General features: G+C 38.6%; 1 protein-coding gene across 5 annotated transcripts in view; it reads left to right on the plus strand.

Annotated features, from left to right (window-relative positions):
- Positions 1-20,434, plus strand: part of cacna1da (calcium channel, voltage-dependent, L type, alpha 1D subunit, a) — a 76,285-nt gene that overhangs the window by 1,582 nt on the left and 54,269 nt on the right. For all 5 annotated transcript variants that reach the window (XM_017435452.2, XM_037975334.1, XM_025010413.2 and 2 more), the window contains exons 2-3: positions 2,648-3,086; positions 6,299-6,404. In XM_017435452.2, the coding sequence (XP_017290941.1) occupies positions 2,794-3,086; positions 6,299-6,404 (399 nt within the window). In that variant the 5' untranslated portion in view covers positions 2,648-2,793. The remainder of the gene's footprint in view (positions 1-2,647; positions 3,087-6,298; positions 6,405-20,434) is intronic.

Raw genomic sequence — 20,434 nt, forward strand, 5'->3', positions numbered from 1 at the left:
TTGCATAACATTGGATATTTCTGCTGCAAACCAAGAAGTTCTCTTTTGGTCACAAGCATTATTTGTAGGTCATTCGCCTAGACAGTGTGACGATATAGACATCTAACATTTTCAATCATAATTTATGATTATCTTCTGATGTGGTGTTAAAATAAACAAATAATGTCTTACTTGTAGATAGCTCTTTGAATGACCTCTGTTAAAAAATGGAATTGAAAGGTACTCGTTACAATGTTGTAAAGACGGGTCCCAAAAGAAAAAAATAACAAAGTAAGAAACAAACTACGGTCAATATTTTTTCTCATATCAATGATTAATGTGTCCTCGCATTAAAAATTTGTAAGCAAAATTTGTGAACAGCTGCCAACTACCACATCCGTTTGTCTACCTGCGGAAACATCCAAAGTGACTGAAAATAGGTCACCAATGACAACGTCCGTGGAAGAGCCTGTTTGATGTGTTGGCATCTATTTCACTCAGTTTCGTTGAGTAAAGAGTGTAGATAAAAGGGCTTTGTTTACATTGAGTGTGTACCTGCATTTCAGAGTTCCATCCATTCATTTTCTTTTTACCCGTGTTTTCACTTTTGGGTCGCAGGGAGCTGGTTCTTATCTCCAGCGGTCATTGTTTGGGAGGCGGGGCAGACAGGTTGCAAGTTCAATTGAGGAGCACATTGAGACAAACAAGACAGGCAACCAGTCACACTCACATCTAGGGACAATTTAGAGTTATGAAACTAACATGCATGTTTTTGGTCAGTGGGAGTAAACCAGAGTACCGAGCAAAAATCCACTCGTGCATGGGAAGAACGAGGCAAAGCACTAACCACTGCTCCACCGTGCTGCTCACATTTCAGAGTTGCATATCAGTGGAAAAGTACTGTTGTAAACCTTTTAGGTTTGCACCATTTTACATCGTTCATGATAACATTTTTTATGTTTTATTTCATTGTTTGCAATGAGTACCTTTAATTCTGACTGGATTGATGAGCTGACAGCTAGTCTGAACAGAGCCAAGACCAAAACAGCCATCATAAAACATCTCCAAAATATTGAGGTCAGTCTATTTAATCATCTGGAGGAAATACCAAAAGTGGTTTTGCCAGATTTTACCCTGACTCTTTGTTTAAGAGGAATATCGTGGTCCAAATCTGAAAGATATGACTGTTCTTACTGTAGAGCTGGTTTTGTTTCAGGCTGTTTGGTGGACCAGTTGGTTATCACTGTTACCTTGTGGCAGTTGGGGCCTTTTTGCGTGGAGTTTGCATGTTCTCTCTGTGCACATGTGGAATTACTCCAGTTTTCACCCTCAGTCCATAAACATGTTAGATATATTGGTGACTCTAAATTATCCGTAGGTGTTAATGTGAACCGTGTCTCTCTTGTTCATCTCATGGCCCTGTGATGAACTGGTGACCTGTGCAGGGTGTAACCTGCCTCTCGTCTAATCACAAGATAAGCACCAGTTCCGAACAAGAACAAGCAAGTATAGAAAATGGATGGATTGATGATTTTGTGTAGACCTACATTAGGAGATCTAACCAGTTTGAGGTGCTCTGAACACTGAAAGTCAGTGTGTTATTAGCAAATCTTCTGGATCTTTTCAGTTTTTGCGACCTTTTTGCTTTCAAAGTTTGCACAATCAGAATGAGATACGGGGCGGCTGTGGATCAGTGGTTAGAGCACTCATCCTCCAATGAGAGCTTTGGAAGTTCGATACCTGACAGCAGTCACATGTCGAGGTGTCCCTGGGCAAGACCCTGAACCCCTCACTGCCTCAGATGTGTGCCCCATCGGTGTATGAGTGGAGTTTGAAGCACTGATTAGACTCTATGGAATGATTTATTCATATTAGGTTTGTAGAGATGTAGTAGAGTGCTGTATGAATGTGTGTGTGGATGGGTAAATGAGGGCAGATTGTGTTGTAAAGCACTTTGAGTAGCCTGGTTGGATAGAAAGGCACTATATAAGTACAGTCTTTTTTTTTTAGATATTAACAGCTTGGAGGCCATGCTGAGCAGGTGTTTGGTTGTAGAGGCACACTTTTATGGAACCTTATGCAGACAGGAGATACAAGCTGAAACATTACCCACATCAATGCCAACACCCAAAATTTGCAGGATGTGTTTGGTGGCGCACTGATACGATTAATGTTTTCCACTTCATCAGTCAGAGGTTGTAAGGTTCTGGGTTGCAGTTAAATGTGATGGAGCAAATCCATTTATAGCTGTTTTATAGAGAAAACAACCTCAGAAACAGTTATTTGTAGTAATTTTAGAGCAGGTTTTTATAAGATCAGTTTCTTAAAAGCTGTCAATTTTAAATTATATTGGAGCACACAATTACTATGAGTTTACTCACAGCTCATACAATTCACAATATTAGTTGTTTATATGCTAAGTAAAGATACAACTTTGTACAACTTTGAGGTACAACTTTGTATTAATCTTAACAAAAAAATAGGGCTGGACAATGCAAACACAGTCCTATTTGATCTCAGTTACAAACCTGGAATGATTTATGAGAATGTTTTATGTTTCTGGAACCTTTGCAAAAAAATCCAGGAGCTTATTTTGCCATGACATTACTTATAATATTATAAACCGTAAAATGTACTTATATCATCTCCTGTCACCTGTTTATTTCAGAGGCAAATTATGCCAGCAGCATTGGAGCCTCTCGCCCTGGTGACTTGCCAGCTCATTGGTCAGACTACTCTGCCCTGCTTTTGCATCCTTGACTACCCTGGCAGATCCATGCTGCTGGATGCTCCTCAAAGAGCCACTCCCGCACCATGAGCGCCAACGGGCCTGCCCCAGAACCCACCCCCACAGCTCCAGAAGCCCCTCCCACCTCCACCCCGGCGCCTGCCCCGGCCCCAGCTCCGACGGCACCGCCTCCTCCGGCTCCACCTGCCCCGACATCCTCTACCATACCGGTAGGTGCTTTGGCACAGAAGAAGCGGCAGCAGTATGCCAAAAGCAAGAAGCAAGGGAGTAACGCCAACAGCAGGCCGCCGAGGGCTCTTTTCTGCCTCAACCTCAACAACCCCTTACGTAGGGCCTGCATCAGCCTGGTGGAGTGGAAGTATCCTTTGCTGCGATGTTGGGATGATGCGTCCTATAACTGAGCTCAGAGTTTTTACCACAGATCAGTTCTTGATGAAGTCCCAAAATGACAAATCAGAACTGCTTTAAAAATGTATAAAACAAAAACACAAACAATTTGGTTAGATGAGAACAAAAGTATAGAAACTTTTAGCTTTTTTGTTAAACAAGTTTACCATATACACTATATACCTATAGATATGTTTAGATTTAGGGTACTGATGGAAAATTCTCAACTCTTTGTAAATATTATATTTTTAATTGGGAAACCTTTTAGCCACTTTCACAAAACACTTCAGGTCTAGACTGAGAAACCTTCTGAACGTCTTGGTGCGATTTCTGAATAAACCAAGGCAGCATAAGGGCGTTGAAGCCAACCTACTTCTGTTGCACCTTTGAGCTTCCAAGCGAGGTAGAAACAGAGCCGTAATATGTTGATACGTGAAAAGGTAAGCTGGCTTTGTGGCTCAGTGATGTGATATAGTGATGACATGCGGTCTGTGCAAGCACCGGCCGAGGGATTTAAAAGCCTAAACAACAATAAACAGATTATTTCACAGGAGAAGATTGATGATGATGCAAAAGAACTTTGCTTTTAGTTGAAGAAATTGGTTAATCATAAAGAGAATCCCTAAACTGAGTTAATTCGTCATGTGTCCAAAAATCTATCAGGGAAACATCTTTCACACATTGAATGTGTAGTGCTCCACATCAACACATCTGAGTTCTGCTCCACACCTGTTTTGACTCCGTACTTGCTTTATTTTTAAAGCTAATAAATATATGGGGTATGGGCGACTCGATTAGTGATTTATGTACAATCAGAGGCAGCCTAAAGTCAGACCGGTTTTTGCGGCCATTTCCCAGAATTGTTTGTGAAAGTGCCTATCAATAATTGCAGAACATTGCAGTTTTATGTAATTTCTCAATGGTCAAAGTAATTCCTGTATCCAGTGCCAGTTTAAAAAGTTAAGTCCAGTTACTTGCATTAATATTAAGTCTAATTAATTCCAATTCAATTCAAATATTGCAACCCAATGCAGTCATATTTTGAGTTACATATGTTCCAATTCAATCCATTTATATTTCCATTCTATACAATCAGATTTAGGCCCTGTTCACATGTAAATGATATCCTGGAAACGTTATATATTTATTGACATAGACTGTGAAAAAGTTCCACATTTACATGGTAATGCTGTAGTTTCCATGCCATGTCACTAGCTGATGCTGTGATTTTTTGTATTTCAACGACATGCAGACGCTTCAGTCTCTCGAGCATCAAAGCAGTTGCATCCACAATGGTGAATACACACGCATTTGTTTGGACCGACAGTGAGATCAGGTTGCTGCTACACGTTGAAAAGGGGAAGCAGCAAAAAACAGCACTCTGCTATGCACCATTGTTGTTCATCTACTGGCCCCACTGCAGAAAAACCATTGACAGTTATTGTGTATACAAATGGTTGAAACGCAGCAGAAATGATACTATTCCACTTAAACTCAGTGTCGTGTAAACAAGGCCTCAGGAATTTGTAAAATGCCAATTAGTTAAAAGCTAAGAAAGTACAAGATGGTGGATGACAGAGATGATTGAGATATTGGATTGAGATTAGTGTTATAGGTAATTGGATTTGAGTGATCAGTTGTAATTACTTAACACATTTTGTCTGCCTTCCCCTGCTGTGTCAATCATTAGTCACTACTGCACTTTATTCTGTATGTGGTCCCTTTAAAATGTAGATTTTGTTGGTCTGACTCAGGTCATTTAAAGACCAAAAACATAAAGACCTTAGTTTAAACTGTGTCTTTTAGAGAAAATTCTTGTCTATTTTATTTCAAAGCTGTAAGAACATGACACAAAGTCATATTGAAAAGACAAAACTCTGGAATAAAGTTAAACGTCAGGAATCAGTTTACTGTTTTATAAGGTTTATGTTGCAGTTGTTTGCAATGTTAAAGAGAAATCTATTCCAGTAAAACAAAGGAGATTCTTGTTTTTTCCCCATAAAGACAAAGTGAAAGTCACCATGTCCTGAATCCTGAAATACTGCAGCGATGTGCGCTGTAGATAAAACGTCTCGTCGGAGGGTTTGTTGCCTAAGCAGATGGTGGCATCACAAAAGCCATCAAAATGTTTTGAAGGAGAATGCCTTATGTGAACGACAGAGACACATATCAAACTACATTTATATTTTGTGTTTGCTGGGAAAAAATAAATGTCCCCGGGGATTTATGACAAGTACACTTCAGCAAATGCAGCTGCAGCTGTATCAGGTGTCCCAGTTTGTTCTGCGTGGACAACAAACATCAGCTCGGTTCATGTAGACGACCTTAACAGTTCTACTTTCTACTTAGTGTTTGTTTTCTAAATGGCAGTTAAAATATAGTTTTCACTCTGCAGGGTTTGAACAATAAATGGGATGCTACAGTGATAGCTATTGCTGACTTTATTTAATATAATTGGAGCTCAAAATATCTTTTTTATATAATTTGGAAACTGTACTTCAGTTCGACACGAAACTGAAAGAGTCTAACTTCATACATAGGTTTTATGTTGTCATATTTGATAAGTTGTTTTTCACATACAACCCATATGCAAAAAAGTTGTGACGGTGTGTAAAATGTAAATCGAAACAAAATGTAATATGCAGAACTCATATACCCTTATTTTATTCACAAGGGAGGATAGTAAACATATTAAATGTTCAAACTAAGAAATTGCACCATTTTAAGGCAATTCAAAATTTGATGGCAGAAACAGATCTCAAGAAAGTGTGGTCAGAATTAGTTGTACCGAAAAATAGTTAAAGATGAAGATTTGGTCACTAATCATTTTATTTTGGCGGCAAATTAGAATATATTTACATCACTGAAAGTTGGGGGAAAAAATACACAATTGTTGTAAACTGTGATGCCACATAACATTATCTGTCTGAAAATATTTTTTTGTTCTGTTGAATGAATAGTTTATAACTCAGTTCTTAGCCTGTTTGCTGTAATTGATCAGTCAATACTTTTTATTATATTTTGTCAGGAGTCACATCATTTAAAATTTGTCACTGCAGCTCAACACTAATGCACTTTATTTTACGACATATTTGAAGTGCGGTTGTAAAAAGTTAATGTATGATCTGTTTATAGGTTATGCCAATGTTTTTTGTTTCTAATTTCCTTAACTTCTTTCCTCAGGCCATTTGATATCTTTATATTAATTGCTATTTTTGCCAACTGCATGGCCTTAGCTGTCTACATCCCTTTTCCTGAGGATGATTCCAACTCCACAAACCACGACTTGGTGAGTAGTTTATTTCTGTCTTTACAACCGTTTATTTATTTGGCGCATGTTGCTGCAGAGATGTGGCTTATACAACTTAGCTACATTTTTGTCAGTTTCGTTTTGATGCAATGCTTGTTTTTGTTAAAATAATACAATTTAAAGGTGTTTGTAATACAGGTAAAGATAGTTTATATTTGCACCTTTTATGACGAGAATGAAAGGATGGCTTCCTACGTTGAAAAATGTTTTATCCATCAGTTGATAAAGTTTAAATAAGTTGAAAGTATAGTTAAAGCTTTTGAAGAAATAGTAAGTCTTTGAATGTAGCATTATTCTGCAGAATTGCTATGCCTACAAAAAGAAACTCTTTGAATTGGTGCTTTATCATCTCACCATTTTCCTGTACCGAGTTTTTTTTTTTATTTATTCTTATTTAGCTTTCTATTTTTAGAATTTGTTCGTCATTGCACCACTCTGTGCACCACCTTGTGCATTTATGTCCGTATGATGAATTGTGGGTGATGTAGTGTTGTAAGCATTCCTCCGCCGTTGAGGATAAGCACGCTCTTGAAAAGCCAGACAGACACGCAGTCTGCAGTGCTTACGAGAGCAAAACTAAGCTGTAGTGTTCAATGATTAATGAGGAGCATGTCCACCGTGTCTGCAGACAGTTGAATGGTTGTGATAGCTGCATTTAAGAGCAGGAAAGTCATACAGAAAGAACACCGCCGTCTCACTGTGCGTTGCATTGATTAATGTGTTTCGTAAGAGAAGCCACAGCTTTGGTTAAAGGTGTGTTTGTTGTGCTACTTTAGTGAAGTGAGGTGTGTTGCTTTACAGTGTGACCTCCTGGAGGGTGACATCTGGGTGTCTGTTTACACATCACTGGTGCATCAGAGAAAATTGGGCCATCTGGGACATTACAGTGTCTGATACATTACTATAAACAGCATGTTGTCATGTTCAGTTTCTATTGAAGGTAAATTAGTTCATTTTTTTGTACATGCAAAATCTAAAAATAGACTATTCTGATTTGTGCTATTAGCTTTTTTAAGTCTTAGGAAGAAAATGTTTTTCTTTTTTTGTACATGAGTAATCTCCTCTCAGCTGTAATGCAGCTCTGTTGTGCTATTTTTACATCATGTGTATATTGTTGATGAGCATCTACTTATGTCTTACACAAAACTTTTTTTTCCCATCAGTCTCTAAACATCAACTCTATTTAAAGATTTGCATCATAACCATTAAACTACAATGTTTAGAATACTTTTCAGATTAACATACATATAAAAAGTCACGAAAGCTTGTAGGTAAAAAACAGAGACCTTATACATGCCATCAAAGCCTCTGATTTTACTTTTAAAAAGTGTCTGTTTGAATTTTTTAATTCATTCATTAAGAGCTAACTGAAAGCTAAGTGTCTGACTGGTTCCAAAAGTGAAAAAAGATAATTATTGCAGCGAGCATGCTTCATTAACAGGGTCATTAAAGGGATAGTTAAGATCATTTAAAGTGAGATTCTGTGGAAAGGCAATGAACAACTAATATACCTGCTGTAGTTAGCTGTTTGAATGACTTCAGTTTGGAGAAATACTGTTTAATTTTGACTGGCTTGACAAGCTACCGGCTAATCTGAGCAGGGCCAAGACCAAATTAAACCAACTACTATCTCAGAAATTTCATATCGGTTCACATTAATCCAATTTTATGAACTTGTACACCGCCGTCAGTTTTCCAATACACTTATTCCAGCGAAAACATGATATCCCTGATGGAAGTTCTTCACAGCTAGCTTCAACTGCTGCAATTTGCACTTGCTAACAACCATATAATTATATAGAAATACCTGTGTAATATAAAGGTTTAAAAACTAGGGTTTGCATTACCCACCCTAAAATGTTTAAGATTAATTGTTTTAATGCAGTAACAAACTGACTAGCCATTAGCTCTTTGATCTGGTCAGAATTAAAGTTTGTTTCTCCAAATTGAGGTCGTTCAAAGAGCTATCTACTGCAGGTAGGATATTATTTGTTCATACCCTTTCCACAGAACTCAACCTCAAAAACCTTTTAACTATCTTTTAAGTAAAGATGACAGAACATCCTGATGACTACGTATGAAATGATTTATGTTTTTTTTTTAGTTAATTCTATAGCCGAAACAAAGCTTTCCTACTGAAATGTGTAAATGTAAATGTGAATCTGCTAAACACAAGTTTTTGCTTGTAGTTACGCTGTTTGTTTTTCCGGTTCCTTGGGCAGCTTCACGTTGCTTTCATGGAACTTTCTTTTATTTCTGCCGTGTCGACACTATATCAACCACAGGGGGGAATAACGCGAGCTTACCTTTTTCAGAAGAGGCTGAACAAGGCTGAACAAGGCTGAACAAAAGAATTATTTATAGGGCAGGTGTGTCAGCTTGGTTTTAGTTGCTTTACAGAGTCGTAGCCACAGGAGGAGCTTGGGAGATTAAAATGCTGAGTTGGTTTTGCAAACCAGCAGGTAAGGCTGTAGTGAAGAATGTTATTTCACACTACTCTGCTCTGCAGCTGTAAAGGAGGACTGAAGACTGATATGAAACGTGAGCTGGAGTGCTGAGTGGCCTCATGTGTAAAGCAAGGATCAAATTATGTCACAGAGCAACTGAACCATGCAGCGATAAAATGTCATGTATCTTTAAATGCACAGGAACTCTAAAACCTGCATTAGCCTTTTTATATAATGCTTTGTAAAATTGGCTTTTAATATATCATGAGGTAAGATACTGGTTGGTTCTCCACTGAGTAAGGTGCTACAGAGCTGCCTGAGCATCGTATTGCTGCATAGTCATGGAGGCTTTAATAGCCTGAGTCTGCCTGGCTTGTTAGTGAGGCTTGGTTAAATGCAGCAGCTCATTATAAATAGAAAGCAATTTCCTCCCCAGGCAGAACAGAGGGCAAAAGATTGGGGTCTTGCTACCACCAGGAGGCACAAGTGAGTAACAGGATGAAGCTAGCACTCAAATATGCACGTGCACATGTGCAATGACACAGAAAAAAAAACCCTGTCATAAAGTCACAGATTCTTTTTCAATCTTTTGAAGATCATCTTTTTTTCTGCTTATTCTTTTAGTTATTTGATTGCAAAAGCACAAAGTACACACAACCTGCACGTGACCGTGTCTCCTCGACACCCACCTTTGCGAAGAGACAGACAAATTAATCTGCGACACTCCTGCTTTCGCTTTAAGGTCATTTCTGTCTTATCTATCTGATGCTGAACACCCGAGGCAGCTCCTGCCAAAGGTGGCTGAGCAAAACAATGACCTTTTCATGGTGAGTGTGATTCATACATCGCATCCTTCACAAAGCAACGTGCAGCCAGTTGCGTCTCGTATCAGGTACTGTCTGTGCCCATGTCACCGTTATTGCATAACTCTTGTGCTGCAGAGCTGTTTATTTTAGTGTCGACAAAAGCACACATAAAGATCGAAATGTCTGTTCTCAAACCAACAGCCTGGTTACTTTGTTGCCAGCAAAGAGATCAAAATTTGAATCAGCTTTATGTTTGGAATTGTGTATGTTAGCATTTTTAATGTAATTATGCCTTTGCACAAGTTTAATGAATTTATAAAGTAAACTTACAGTTTTGGCTAAAAAAAAGTCAGCTTTAATATATACACCTATGAAGGCCTGGTTGTCTGGCTGAAGTGTGTAATTTAGTATCTGATATGAGGTCATTAGAATCTAATACTTTTCTTATGATGCTGAAATTTTATCTTTGATGACATATATATATATACACACACACACACTCAGATGGATGAATGAGTTGTACAGTTATTATAGATGATCATCTGTTAACACTAACAAAGAATAATGAAAGTCACATTCAAGCCATTTATCAGTCATGTAATTTCACTGTTTTCTGCTTTGACAATCAGGTATCAATCATCTTGTAGCAACATCTTTTAACGGTTCGAGCATTGTGGCTCAAGAAAATATGATTTTGTTTTTTCAACCAATTTAGCAAAGATTACATCACTATGTTATTTAAATTAGGATGTTATGATGTTTTTCTTCTGACACTGTCCACACAGTTTGCAAGCATTATATAATTGCCTTCAATTATAAGCGCTTCCTGATTTAGCATCATCAGTTCTCTTCTAATTGTTACACTAAACTTTTTGTCACATTTCAAAAACATTTTCATATAACTTCTGCAGCCACTATGTCATATGTTAACGGCAGGATTTATTCAGACTGTGTTGTCGAAAAGAGCATAGATCCACCTAGAAGAAGTCATTTCTGATTTAAATACATTTGAACAACTATCGTAAACTGGTGACCCGAAGTCATAGCCAGCTGACGGATCGCTGTCACCAAGCACTTCACTGTGACAACGAGCATCCAGTGGCTGCTGTCAGATAAAATCCAAGACATCCATCCATTTCTTTTTTGTTTTTTAACGGATGGATGGATGGATGGATGGATGGATTGATGGATGGATGGATGGATGGATGGATGGATGGATGAGCCTGGACAGGCTGCCAGTCCATCACAGAGTCACATAGAGACACATAAGACAGACAACCATCCATCCACACACACACACACACACACCTACACACACACTTAAAGTCAGTTTCTCTAATCAACCTAACATGCATGTGTTTCGACTGTGGGAGGAAAAAAGGGAACATTCAAACTCCACATGAAAGGTTTCTACCTCAGAAAATCGAACCAGAGACCTACTTGCTGTAAGGTAAAGGTGATTAACAAAAAATTCAATAATTAAAAATCTGACAGCAATAAAAGTGCTATCCAGCCTGCTTTTTTCATTTTCCATCCTGCTTTTTCAGTGTAGTTTAGGACCGTAGATGTTGCAGATCTTGCGTTCTTTAATACAGATTGTTTTCCTGCACATCAAGATTAGAAATAAATGCAGCCATCACAGCTTATTATCTGTTGTACCCGTCTTGCTCAGGCCCAAAAATCCATAAAGAAGTATTTGTTATTAAGTTGTCCACATATCAAGAAAGCTTTGTGATATTATCAGTTTGCTACGGTTAACCATTGACACACGAGTCAGAAACAAGACAAGATTATACAAGCAGTAAAGTACAGTACTTTTACTAAAATGCTGACTATAAGAGGTCAGATATTTTCACTAGTTTCAGTCTTCTTTGAGGTCTGTGTCAGTAATACAAAAAGGAAAAATTGCTTAGTGTTCTTATTCATCTTACCTTGTGCACAACAGTAATTTAGCCTACAAAGTGTGGGGATCGAAACAATAATTTATCCTGCTGGTCCTGTTTGTTTGTTCATATTATACCAGCCCTGAGGAAGCAAATGAAATAAGTCTATTTAGAGGTGCCGTTAAGGTTTATGTGTAAGTGTTTTGGCTGAATGTTGTGCTACAGAAGAGTGTAAATGTGTACATATGTGGGGTAACAGTTGGCTCTGTGTATGTGTGTGTGTGAGAGAGAGAGACGGCTGGCACAAACAGCAACGTCTGGACTGGGGACTCCCATGGAGATGATGATAGAAGAATGTGTTTAGTCACTTAACGTAACTGCTCATTTGCTGCTCACACTAGCACTGTCCCTGCTTGTTATCTTGACTGTGTATTTCTGCATGTGTGTGTGCAAGCGTGAGAGAGCATTAGCATGTGAGTGTGTGACAGAGTGCAGCCACAGAGAGTAAAGAGAGAGGCAGAGCTGTGTGGTGTGGATATTTATGTTTGATCATTTTTAATGAGCTTTTAATCAGTTGGAATCATATCTGAAAAATTAAAGTTAAAATTTTATATATCATGTCTCAGGATCAGTTATTTAATTCTGTCAGATTCATTTATGCTTTGATTCATGCATTCATTTCCTGCTTCATGATTGTGATTGGTCACCTTTACTTGTTTCACATGAACTGCACACATATCCAAAGTCTGCAAACCTGGGTTGACTTACCACGAAACATGAAAAGTGAGTATTTGTTTGGGTTAGTTAAGCCAGATGAATCATCTTATAGAACAGTGCTTTGGTGTGAGGGGGAGTCAGAAAGCAGGGCTAACAGAAAAGAGCCATTGAGCAGATTAACAAAATGAGACAAGAACAAAAAACACAGTCATAATAATCTACATGAGCTTAATATTGAACCATAAATGCAAAATCAGAATAATAATGTTATAAAGACAAACAGATTTAGGTTTCAGATTGCCAAGAAGTGGTGAGTTAAGGACCAAAAAACACAGACTTGAACACAAAGAGCAAAGTCAACAAAACTAAAGATTTTAATAAATATAACAAGGCACTAACAGGGCAGCAAAACAATTACCAAAAACCCCAAGGAGGCTAAACAACAATACACACAGGGACCAAGAAGCAAGCAGAAATGATTAGAACCAGGAGTATAAATAGGCTGGGAGAAATGATTACTGAGTAGAAACAGCTGTGTCTGATTAGCAGATGCAGGGCAGGTGGCACAGAGGAGACAGAGAGCTGAGGAAACAGTGGCAAAGGGACACAAGGATGAAAAGTGAGTAACAGAAAACATACTGACCACAAGAAAATCCAAGTAAACAGGAACAAAAGACCATACCTAAAAACAACAAGGAAATTATGGCTGAATTATACAAGAAGCGAGGAAATAAAGCAAACCCAAACTGCAAACTTGAAACCCCAGGATTATGAAACAGATAGACAGTTGACACAAGTATAGATAAATGCCTTTTTACCAATTAGCTTATTAAGAAAATTAAAGTTAAAAATATGTTTATTTTTCCATCTCAGTCAGGATAAAACTATCAACGTTTCACGACACTGAAAAATGTTTTCCTGAGATATCTCAACAGATATTTATGCATCATAAATCTGTTTTTTTGTTGACTTTTTAAACATTTGGAACATTAATTCTCCTATTACCAAAAAATATTTTAAAATTGAATAATGTTAGAATGAAACTTGGTAAAGTACAACAAATTAGGTCTCTATATGAATATTTAAAACCACATTTATCTCATGAAATATGTTAAACACCCTATTTTGACAGCAGCTTGCTCTCAAATCCAAATATGCTTTTCTCTGTATTAACACTTTGCAAGTGTTTCTGAATACTTAAATTTAGACATGTTGTTACTTTGGCAGATCTATGTGTGTCTGCAGTATAATTGACAGATTTGAATGTGTTACTTTTAAAAAGAGCTGTTGTTTTGCCAATACAGTTGGCCTTTTATTAGGGGTTTTTAGGGGTTCTCTTGCCCACGGAGGCAAAGGAATGCATGCACTGCACTTTGATAATTACTGCTTGCAGTTCTAGTTTGTTGTTGGTTTTTAACGGTTGGATGTAGCTCATAATGAAAATTAATCTGTTGTGCAAAAAAATATGTAAATCCATTTAGCGAAAAAACATTTTCATCATGACAGTTAACACGGAATAAACTGTGCAAACTCTTAGCAATCCTGATATAAGTTGCAGTGAGAAGCACTAAACACTAGCTGGGCCCTCTCTCTCTATCTCTCTCTCGCTCTCTGCTGGCTCGACCGGATGGCTCTGACTGATCTACACAGACAAGGGATGGAAACAAAGATGGAAAGCAGGCTGGGAAAGAAGATGGTATTCATGGAGTCATATGTGTCATCTGTTTGAGTGCATCAAAATATATGTTGTGGTTGTACCTGTAAAAGCTGGTTCTATAACCTTTACTGGGTGTGTGTAGCTCACACCGTACTGCCGTTTCTGTTATAGTTGTCGTATTTGATCTGTGTGTGAGCCTCTGGTCACACATCCATGATGTCACTGTTACTCACGCCACTCTTGGCTTGTCGCCTCAAATGTTCAAACGCGCAGATATAGTATAGTAACAGTCAGGTGAAATGGTAAAAACGTGAAGTTAATAAAATCAGGCATTTAGTAACATGAACAGTTGCCTTAGACTTTTGTTTTTATCACTTTATTGTTTAGTTAAAATGCAAAACTGTGAGCTTCAGCTGCTCGGGCCATCTTGTAACAAAAGTGTGTGTAAAGACAAACAGTGAAGCTGCTTTTTGTGACAGTGAAATAAATTGTGACTCCACGGGTGTTCAGCACAATATGTAGTTTTAGCGTCAACATCTTGATGTGTGTGGGTGTGTGTGTGCGTGACAGAGTCACACTGCAGGAAGTGTGATGTTAAAATAAGACAAATTAACTCAAACACATCAGGTTATATATTTTTTATTTCTGCCTTACCTCATAGGAGTCCAGCTGATACAAATAAGTTTCAGGAGGTTTTTGTTTGCACAATTTGATTTTTTTTACTAGTGATGTACACGTTTTTGAAAGGAAAGATTGAATTGCAAAAAGAAACTCAAATACCAGAAAGGATTTTTTTTCTCTGCTAAACTGAAATGTTTAAATTGTAAATTGTTTGGTAAAGCTACAAATAGTCTGATTTTGGTCATGAGCCAGCTGATTGGTGCATCCCTTGTTTTGTTTTGTTTTGTTTTGTTTTTTTTTTTTTTGTTTGTTTTTTTTAACTGTGGAATAATTTTATTATTATATAAATCTTTTTATTTGTTTTAGACATGTAATAACAACAATTAAACAAACCAAAACAAAATAACAGGTGCTAACATTACATATTTAGTAAAAAGGGAGGAGGAGAAGAGGAAGGGAAGAAGAGGGAGGGGGTGAAAGGACTATGTACTCATGAAGACTGTCTCAAAATACAAAAGAAATGGCTGCCAGGTAACATTGTATTGTTGAATGGAGTCATTGACTGTATGTTTCAGATGCTCAAGCTTCAGATGGAACATTACATCCTCCATCCATTGTTTATGAGACGGAGGAGCGGCTCTCTTCCAATTAAATAATATTAAGCGTCTGGCAAGTAATGTAGCAAAAGCTATGGCATTGGCCTGCTGCGTTGTTACTGGTGTTGCCGGAGGGACAACCCCAAATAGGGCAGTTAGAGCACTTCGATCAATACTCCTCTTACATACCAATGTAAACGTGTTAAAGATTGACTCCCAAAAGGGGAAGAGCCTGGGGCAAAGCCAGAACATATGACTGAGGTCAGCAGGGCTGTGTCCACACCTAGCACAAGATGACTCTACATCGAGATACATTTTTGATAATTTATTAGGGGACAAGTATAGTCTGTGTAACACCTTAAACTGTAGCAGGTTATGTCTAATGCAAATTGAAGAAGAGTGGATTCTAGAAATTGCGGCCTGCCAGTCTGCATCAGTAAATGATTCCCCTAACTCTTCTTCCCATGATTCTTTCAGATGTCTAAGTGATGGGGATGCAGCACTCAGAATTTTGCCATATATAGCTGATACTAAACTCTTATCAGTCAGGTTCATATCCAAACATTCATCAATCCATATTGTTCGAGGCAACGTTAATGAGAAGTTAGCTTTCACATAACTACGTACTTGGAGATACCTGAAGAAGTCAGCCTGAGGTATGCCAAAGTCCCTTTTTAGCTGTTCAAAAGAAATAAATTGGTCTCTTTCAAAGAGGTCCTTTATGCAAGTTATGCCTCTTTCATGCCACTTCTGAAAGGATGGGTCTATCAGGGATGGGGTGAACTGAACATTGCATCGCACAGGAGATGCAGTTAATGCATTTCTACTTTGAAAATGAGTCCTAAATTGGGACCATATTTTTAGAGAGCCCCCAACAACAGGATTGTTTGTCCGATGGCATTTACTCAATGGTAAAGGGCTACATATTAATGAGCTAAGCAAAACTGGATTACTGGAGTGTTGTTCCAGGTGGACCCAAACTGGGGATTCGGCATCTGACTGATCCTTAAACCAGTACAAAAACTTATGGATATTGGTTGCCCAGTAATAGTAAAGAAAATTAGGTAGGGATAATCCACCATCCTCCCTCTGTCTCTCCAGATATTCCTTTCTAATTCGTGGGATGTTTTTATTCCAGATAAACATAGATATATGTTTGTTTAATTCTTTGAAGAACTTCTTAGGAATAAAGACTGGTATGGTTTGAAACAGGTATAAGAACCTTGGCATGATAGTCATCTTGATTGAGTTTATTCTTCCTACAAGAGACAGAGGGAGTTTTGACCATTTCTCCATATCCAATCTAGCCTTATTCAATGCCTTAGTGAAATTTTTGTTAAACAAGCAATTGTAGTCATATGTTACACAGACACCCAAATAATCAAAACTATCTTTACTGACTATAAAGGGGAAACTATGGAAGGTCATTTGACGCGCTTTTTCGTTGATTGGGAATAAAACACTTTTGGATAGGTTCAATCTATAACCAGATACCTGCCCAAATTTTTCAATTAGATTTAGAGCAATAGGTATTGTGATACTGGGTCTAGACAGAAAAAGGAGGAGGTCATCGGCATAGAGGGATAATTTGTTAACGTGCCCACCTCTCTGCACACCAGCTAAATTAGCAGAGTCTCTTATCATGGTTGCCAGAGGTTCAATAGCAATATCAAATAAAAGGGGGCTAAGGGGGCATCCTTGTCGAGTACCACGTGAAAGAGGAAAGAAACTAGACGTGACCTTATTTGTTCGTACTGACGCCTGTGGGGCTGTGTACAAAATGGTGATCCAAGTGCAGAAAACTGGGCCGAATCCAAATTTTTTGAGTGTAGTAAACAAAAAATTATATTCAATTCTATCAAATGCCTTTTGGGCGTCAAGGGATATTACTACTTCAGGTTCAACATTATGGCGCTGATAGATTACATTAAAGAGTCGTCGCAAATTACTGGATATCTGCCTGCCCCTTACAAACCCTGTCTGGTCTGGGTGAACAAGTTTGGGAAGAACATCCTCAAGTCTGCCAGCAAGGATCTTTGCCAAAATCTTATAATCACAACATAGCAAACTAATTGGACGATATGATTCACAGAGCATGGGGTCTTTAGATTTTTTAAGTATTAGTGAAATAACTGCTTGCGTCATAGTCACAGGAAGAGCCTTTTGGTCCAATATTTCCCTAAAAACTCTTAACAGTAAAGGGACTAATTTTGATTCAAATTTTTTAAAGAACTCTATGGGAAACCCATCTGGACCAGGCGCCTTTCCAGATTTCATTTTTGTGATGGCCTGAGTTATTTCTGACATTGTAATAGTGCCCTCCAATTTAGATTTGTCTGAATCATCTAAAATGGGCATAGTCAAATTGCTAAATAGGTCTTCGATCAAGGCAGTATCATCGGCCTCAGAAGTATACAGATTCTCAAAAAATGACTTAAACTGGGCATTAATCTCATTTTGATTAGTAAATACACTACCCTGCTCATCCTTTATTGCTGTAATGAAACCCGCAGCTGTTGACTGTTTAAGTTGATGGGACAACATTTTGCCGGCACGATCCCCAGACTCATAATAGGTGAGACGAGACCTCAGGTGCATGTCTATAGCTTTGAAATTCGCAACTGAATCAAATTCTGTTTGAAGTAGGATTCTTTCTCTGTATAAATCATCGGAAGGTGTAGCTGAATATAGTTGATCTACCGTTTTAATTCGTTCAATAAGCTCTGAAGCCTGTTTAGTCCTCCTTTTATTTTCACCAGCCACGTAAGATATCACTTGACCTCTCAGGTATGCTTTTAGACTTTCCCAAAGTGTAACATTACTTATCTCAGGCGACTCATTCAGCTCAATAAAAATATCTATTTGTTCATTGATAAAGTCAACAAACTTTTGTTCAGACAGTAGTCTGGGATTAAGTCGCCACGAAAAGGTGGGAAATTTGTCTTCGGGAAAGTTCAACCCCAGAGTAACTGGGGAATGGTCTGATATAACAATGCTACCATAGTCTACTTGGGTGACCATGGGCAAAAGTTTCTGATCAATTAGAAAGTAGTCGATCCTTGAGTAGGTTCGATGTACTGGGGAGAAAAAAGAGAATTGCTTGGATGATGGATATTTGAATCTCCAGGGATCCATCATTCCGTATGTTTCAAGAAACGTATTAATACATCGGGCTGAACTGCTAAGCTTAGTAGACTTTGGGTTGGAATGATCCAATGTTGGGTTCAAAGTACAATTCAGGTCCCCAGCTAGTATTAAATTGTGTGACTCGAGATCCGGTAAGAGGGAAAAAAGATTGCTAAAGAAATCCACATTATCCCAGTTAGGTGCATAAACATTGGCAAGAACAACAGGCCTATTAAATAATTTGCCTTGTGTGATGACATATCTGCCATTTTTGTCTCTAATTGTTTTAGATTCTTCAAATTGTACATCTTTATGTATTAAAATAGCTGTTCCTCTGCTCTTACTGTTGAAATCAGAGTGAAAAAATTGTGAAAAGCCTCCTCTGCGAAGTCTACACTGATCTTTATTTAGTAAGTTAGTTTCTTGTAGATAGACGATGCGGCCTCGTAAGTTATGAAGATGAGAGAATACTTTGTTACGTTTGACTGGATGGTTTAATCCCCTGACATTCCAGCACACCAAAGTGGTGTTGGTTAGTGCCTTATTGTTTGCAGAGGACATAGGTAGGACTCAGCAAAGGAGATATCCAACATGTAGTCCATAAGGGGAATAGGGAGGTGAAAAAGGGGCAGGGAGGGTAGGGGGAACAGGGAATAATGAACACAAAGTTAACAAAGCACCAATAAAAAAACGGCAAGAAAAAAGGAAAATAAGAAAGGAAAAATAAGAATAGCCTCAAAAGGAGACCGCTTTTCTTCCGGTTCGCACATTGTATCTTCATACTATACAAACCAATATAATGCTTACCATGTTAGCCCACACCAGAACCCAAATATAAACTAGTTAAAGTATAGTATTTTCTACAGCAATAATAGCATATATTCCCAAGATAGCATCACAAGGCTCCTTTTAAAAAAGTGTAGGTATAAAAGAAAAGCCAGAACTTAGAATTAGAAGTTATTACGGATTGTGTCCTATATGAAGTAAATGTACTCTATGACATGTATTACCTGTAAGATTTAGTTGTGCAGCACTATTGTTCGTTATTATCTTGCAATGGCGACATTCAGTTCCAATAACTCCAGCATAACTTCAAGCCCATTGTTGTGAAAAGACATGTTCAGTGGGATGTTTCAGCGCTCAGTAGCTCCTTCAGAACAAACTCCTTCGCACGCTTTGGATCCTTGAAGGTAGTTTCTTGCCCATCCGCCGTAGTAATCCTTAACGTTGCTGGATACCTGAGACCGTAGCGGACTCCAGCGCAGCTGCGAAGCAGTTTCCTTACTTCAGTAAAAGCGGCGCGTTGTTTACTCACAGCTTGGGTGAAGTCTGGCAGGACACGGATAGTGTCACCGTCAGCAGTTGTTATCAACCCAGACTCTGCTGCCTTTTTGAGAAGTAATTCTTTTTCCGTGAAGTAGTGGCATTTAACAACAAACGCCCTTGGCGGCAAATCATCTTGTATTGGCTTTGTACGGAGGGTCCGGTGCACCCTATCCAGAGTCGGCAACTTGTCCAATCCAAGGGCTTCTTTCAGCATACTGGCTACGTAAACAGATGGATGTTTCCCTTGCTCTCGCCCCTCTTTCACTCCGGTGATGCGAACGTTGCTACGCCGTGATCGAGCTTCCAGATCTTCGCACCGGGCTCTGAGCAGGGTAAGCTCTTTTTTCATCCCAGACAAGTCAGACTCCATAGCCGCAATAGCGTCGGCGTTAGCGGTCACTCCGTTTTCCAGCTCAGACGTGTGATTCTCAAGTTTGTCCAGTCTTTTATTAAGCTTATCAGTGGCGTTGCGCAGCTCCGTCTGGATTTCTATAGCTTTGTCGTCCATTTTCTTCAACAATTCTTGTCTCATTGATTGTAATTCCTCCATGATGGCATTCTGGTTGCCTGCTGCAGTCGCCATTGTTGCCTTTGAGCAAGCTAGGCTAGCTGAGCTAGCCTCCGCCTCAGAGGCTCCCGTGTCCTGTCCGAGCTTGTAGGCTTGAGATTTTTTAGGCATACCTGGATGATTGTTTGTTGTCTAATATATACAGAAGCCTGTGTGGGGCTATATTGCGTAATCTTATAAGAGCCGTATCATAAATGTAATAGTTCAGGTGTGGAGCTCACAAACCCACGTCCTCACATGGCGCTGCCTCAACCGGAAGTCC

The sequence above is a fragment of the Kryptolebias marmoratus genome, linkage group LG4, assembly GCF_001649575.2.
Source record: "Kryptolebias marmoratus isolate JLee-2015 linkage group LG4, ASM164957v2, whole genome shotgun sequence".
NCBI lineage: Eukaryota > Metazoa > Chordata > Actinopteri > Cyprinodontiformes > Rivulidae > Kryptolebias > Kryptolebias marmoratus.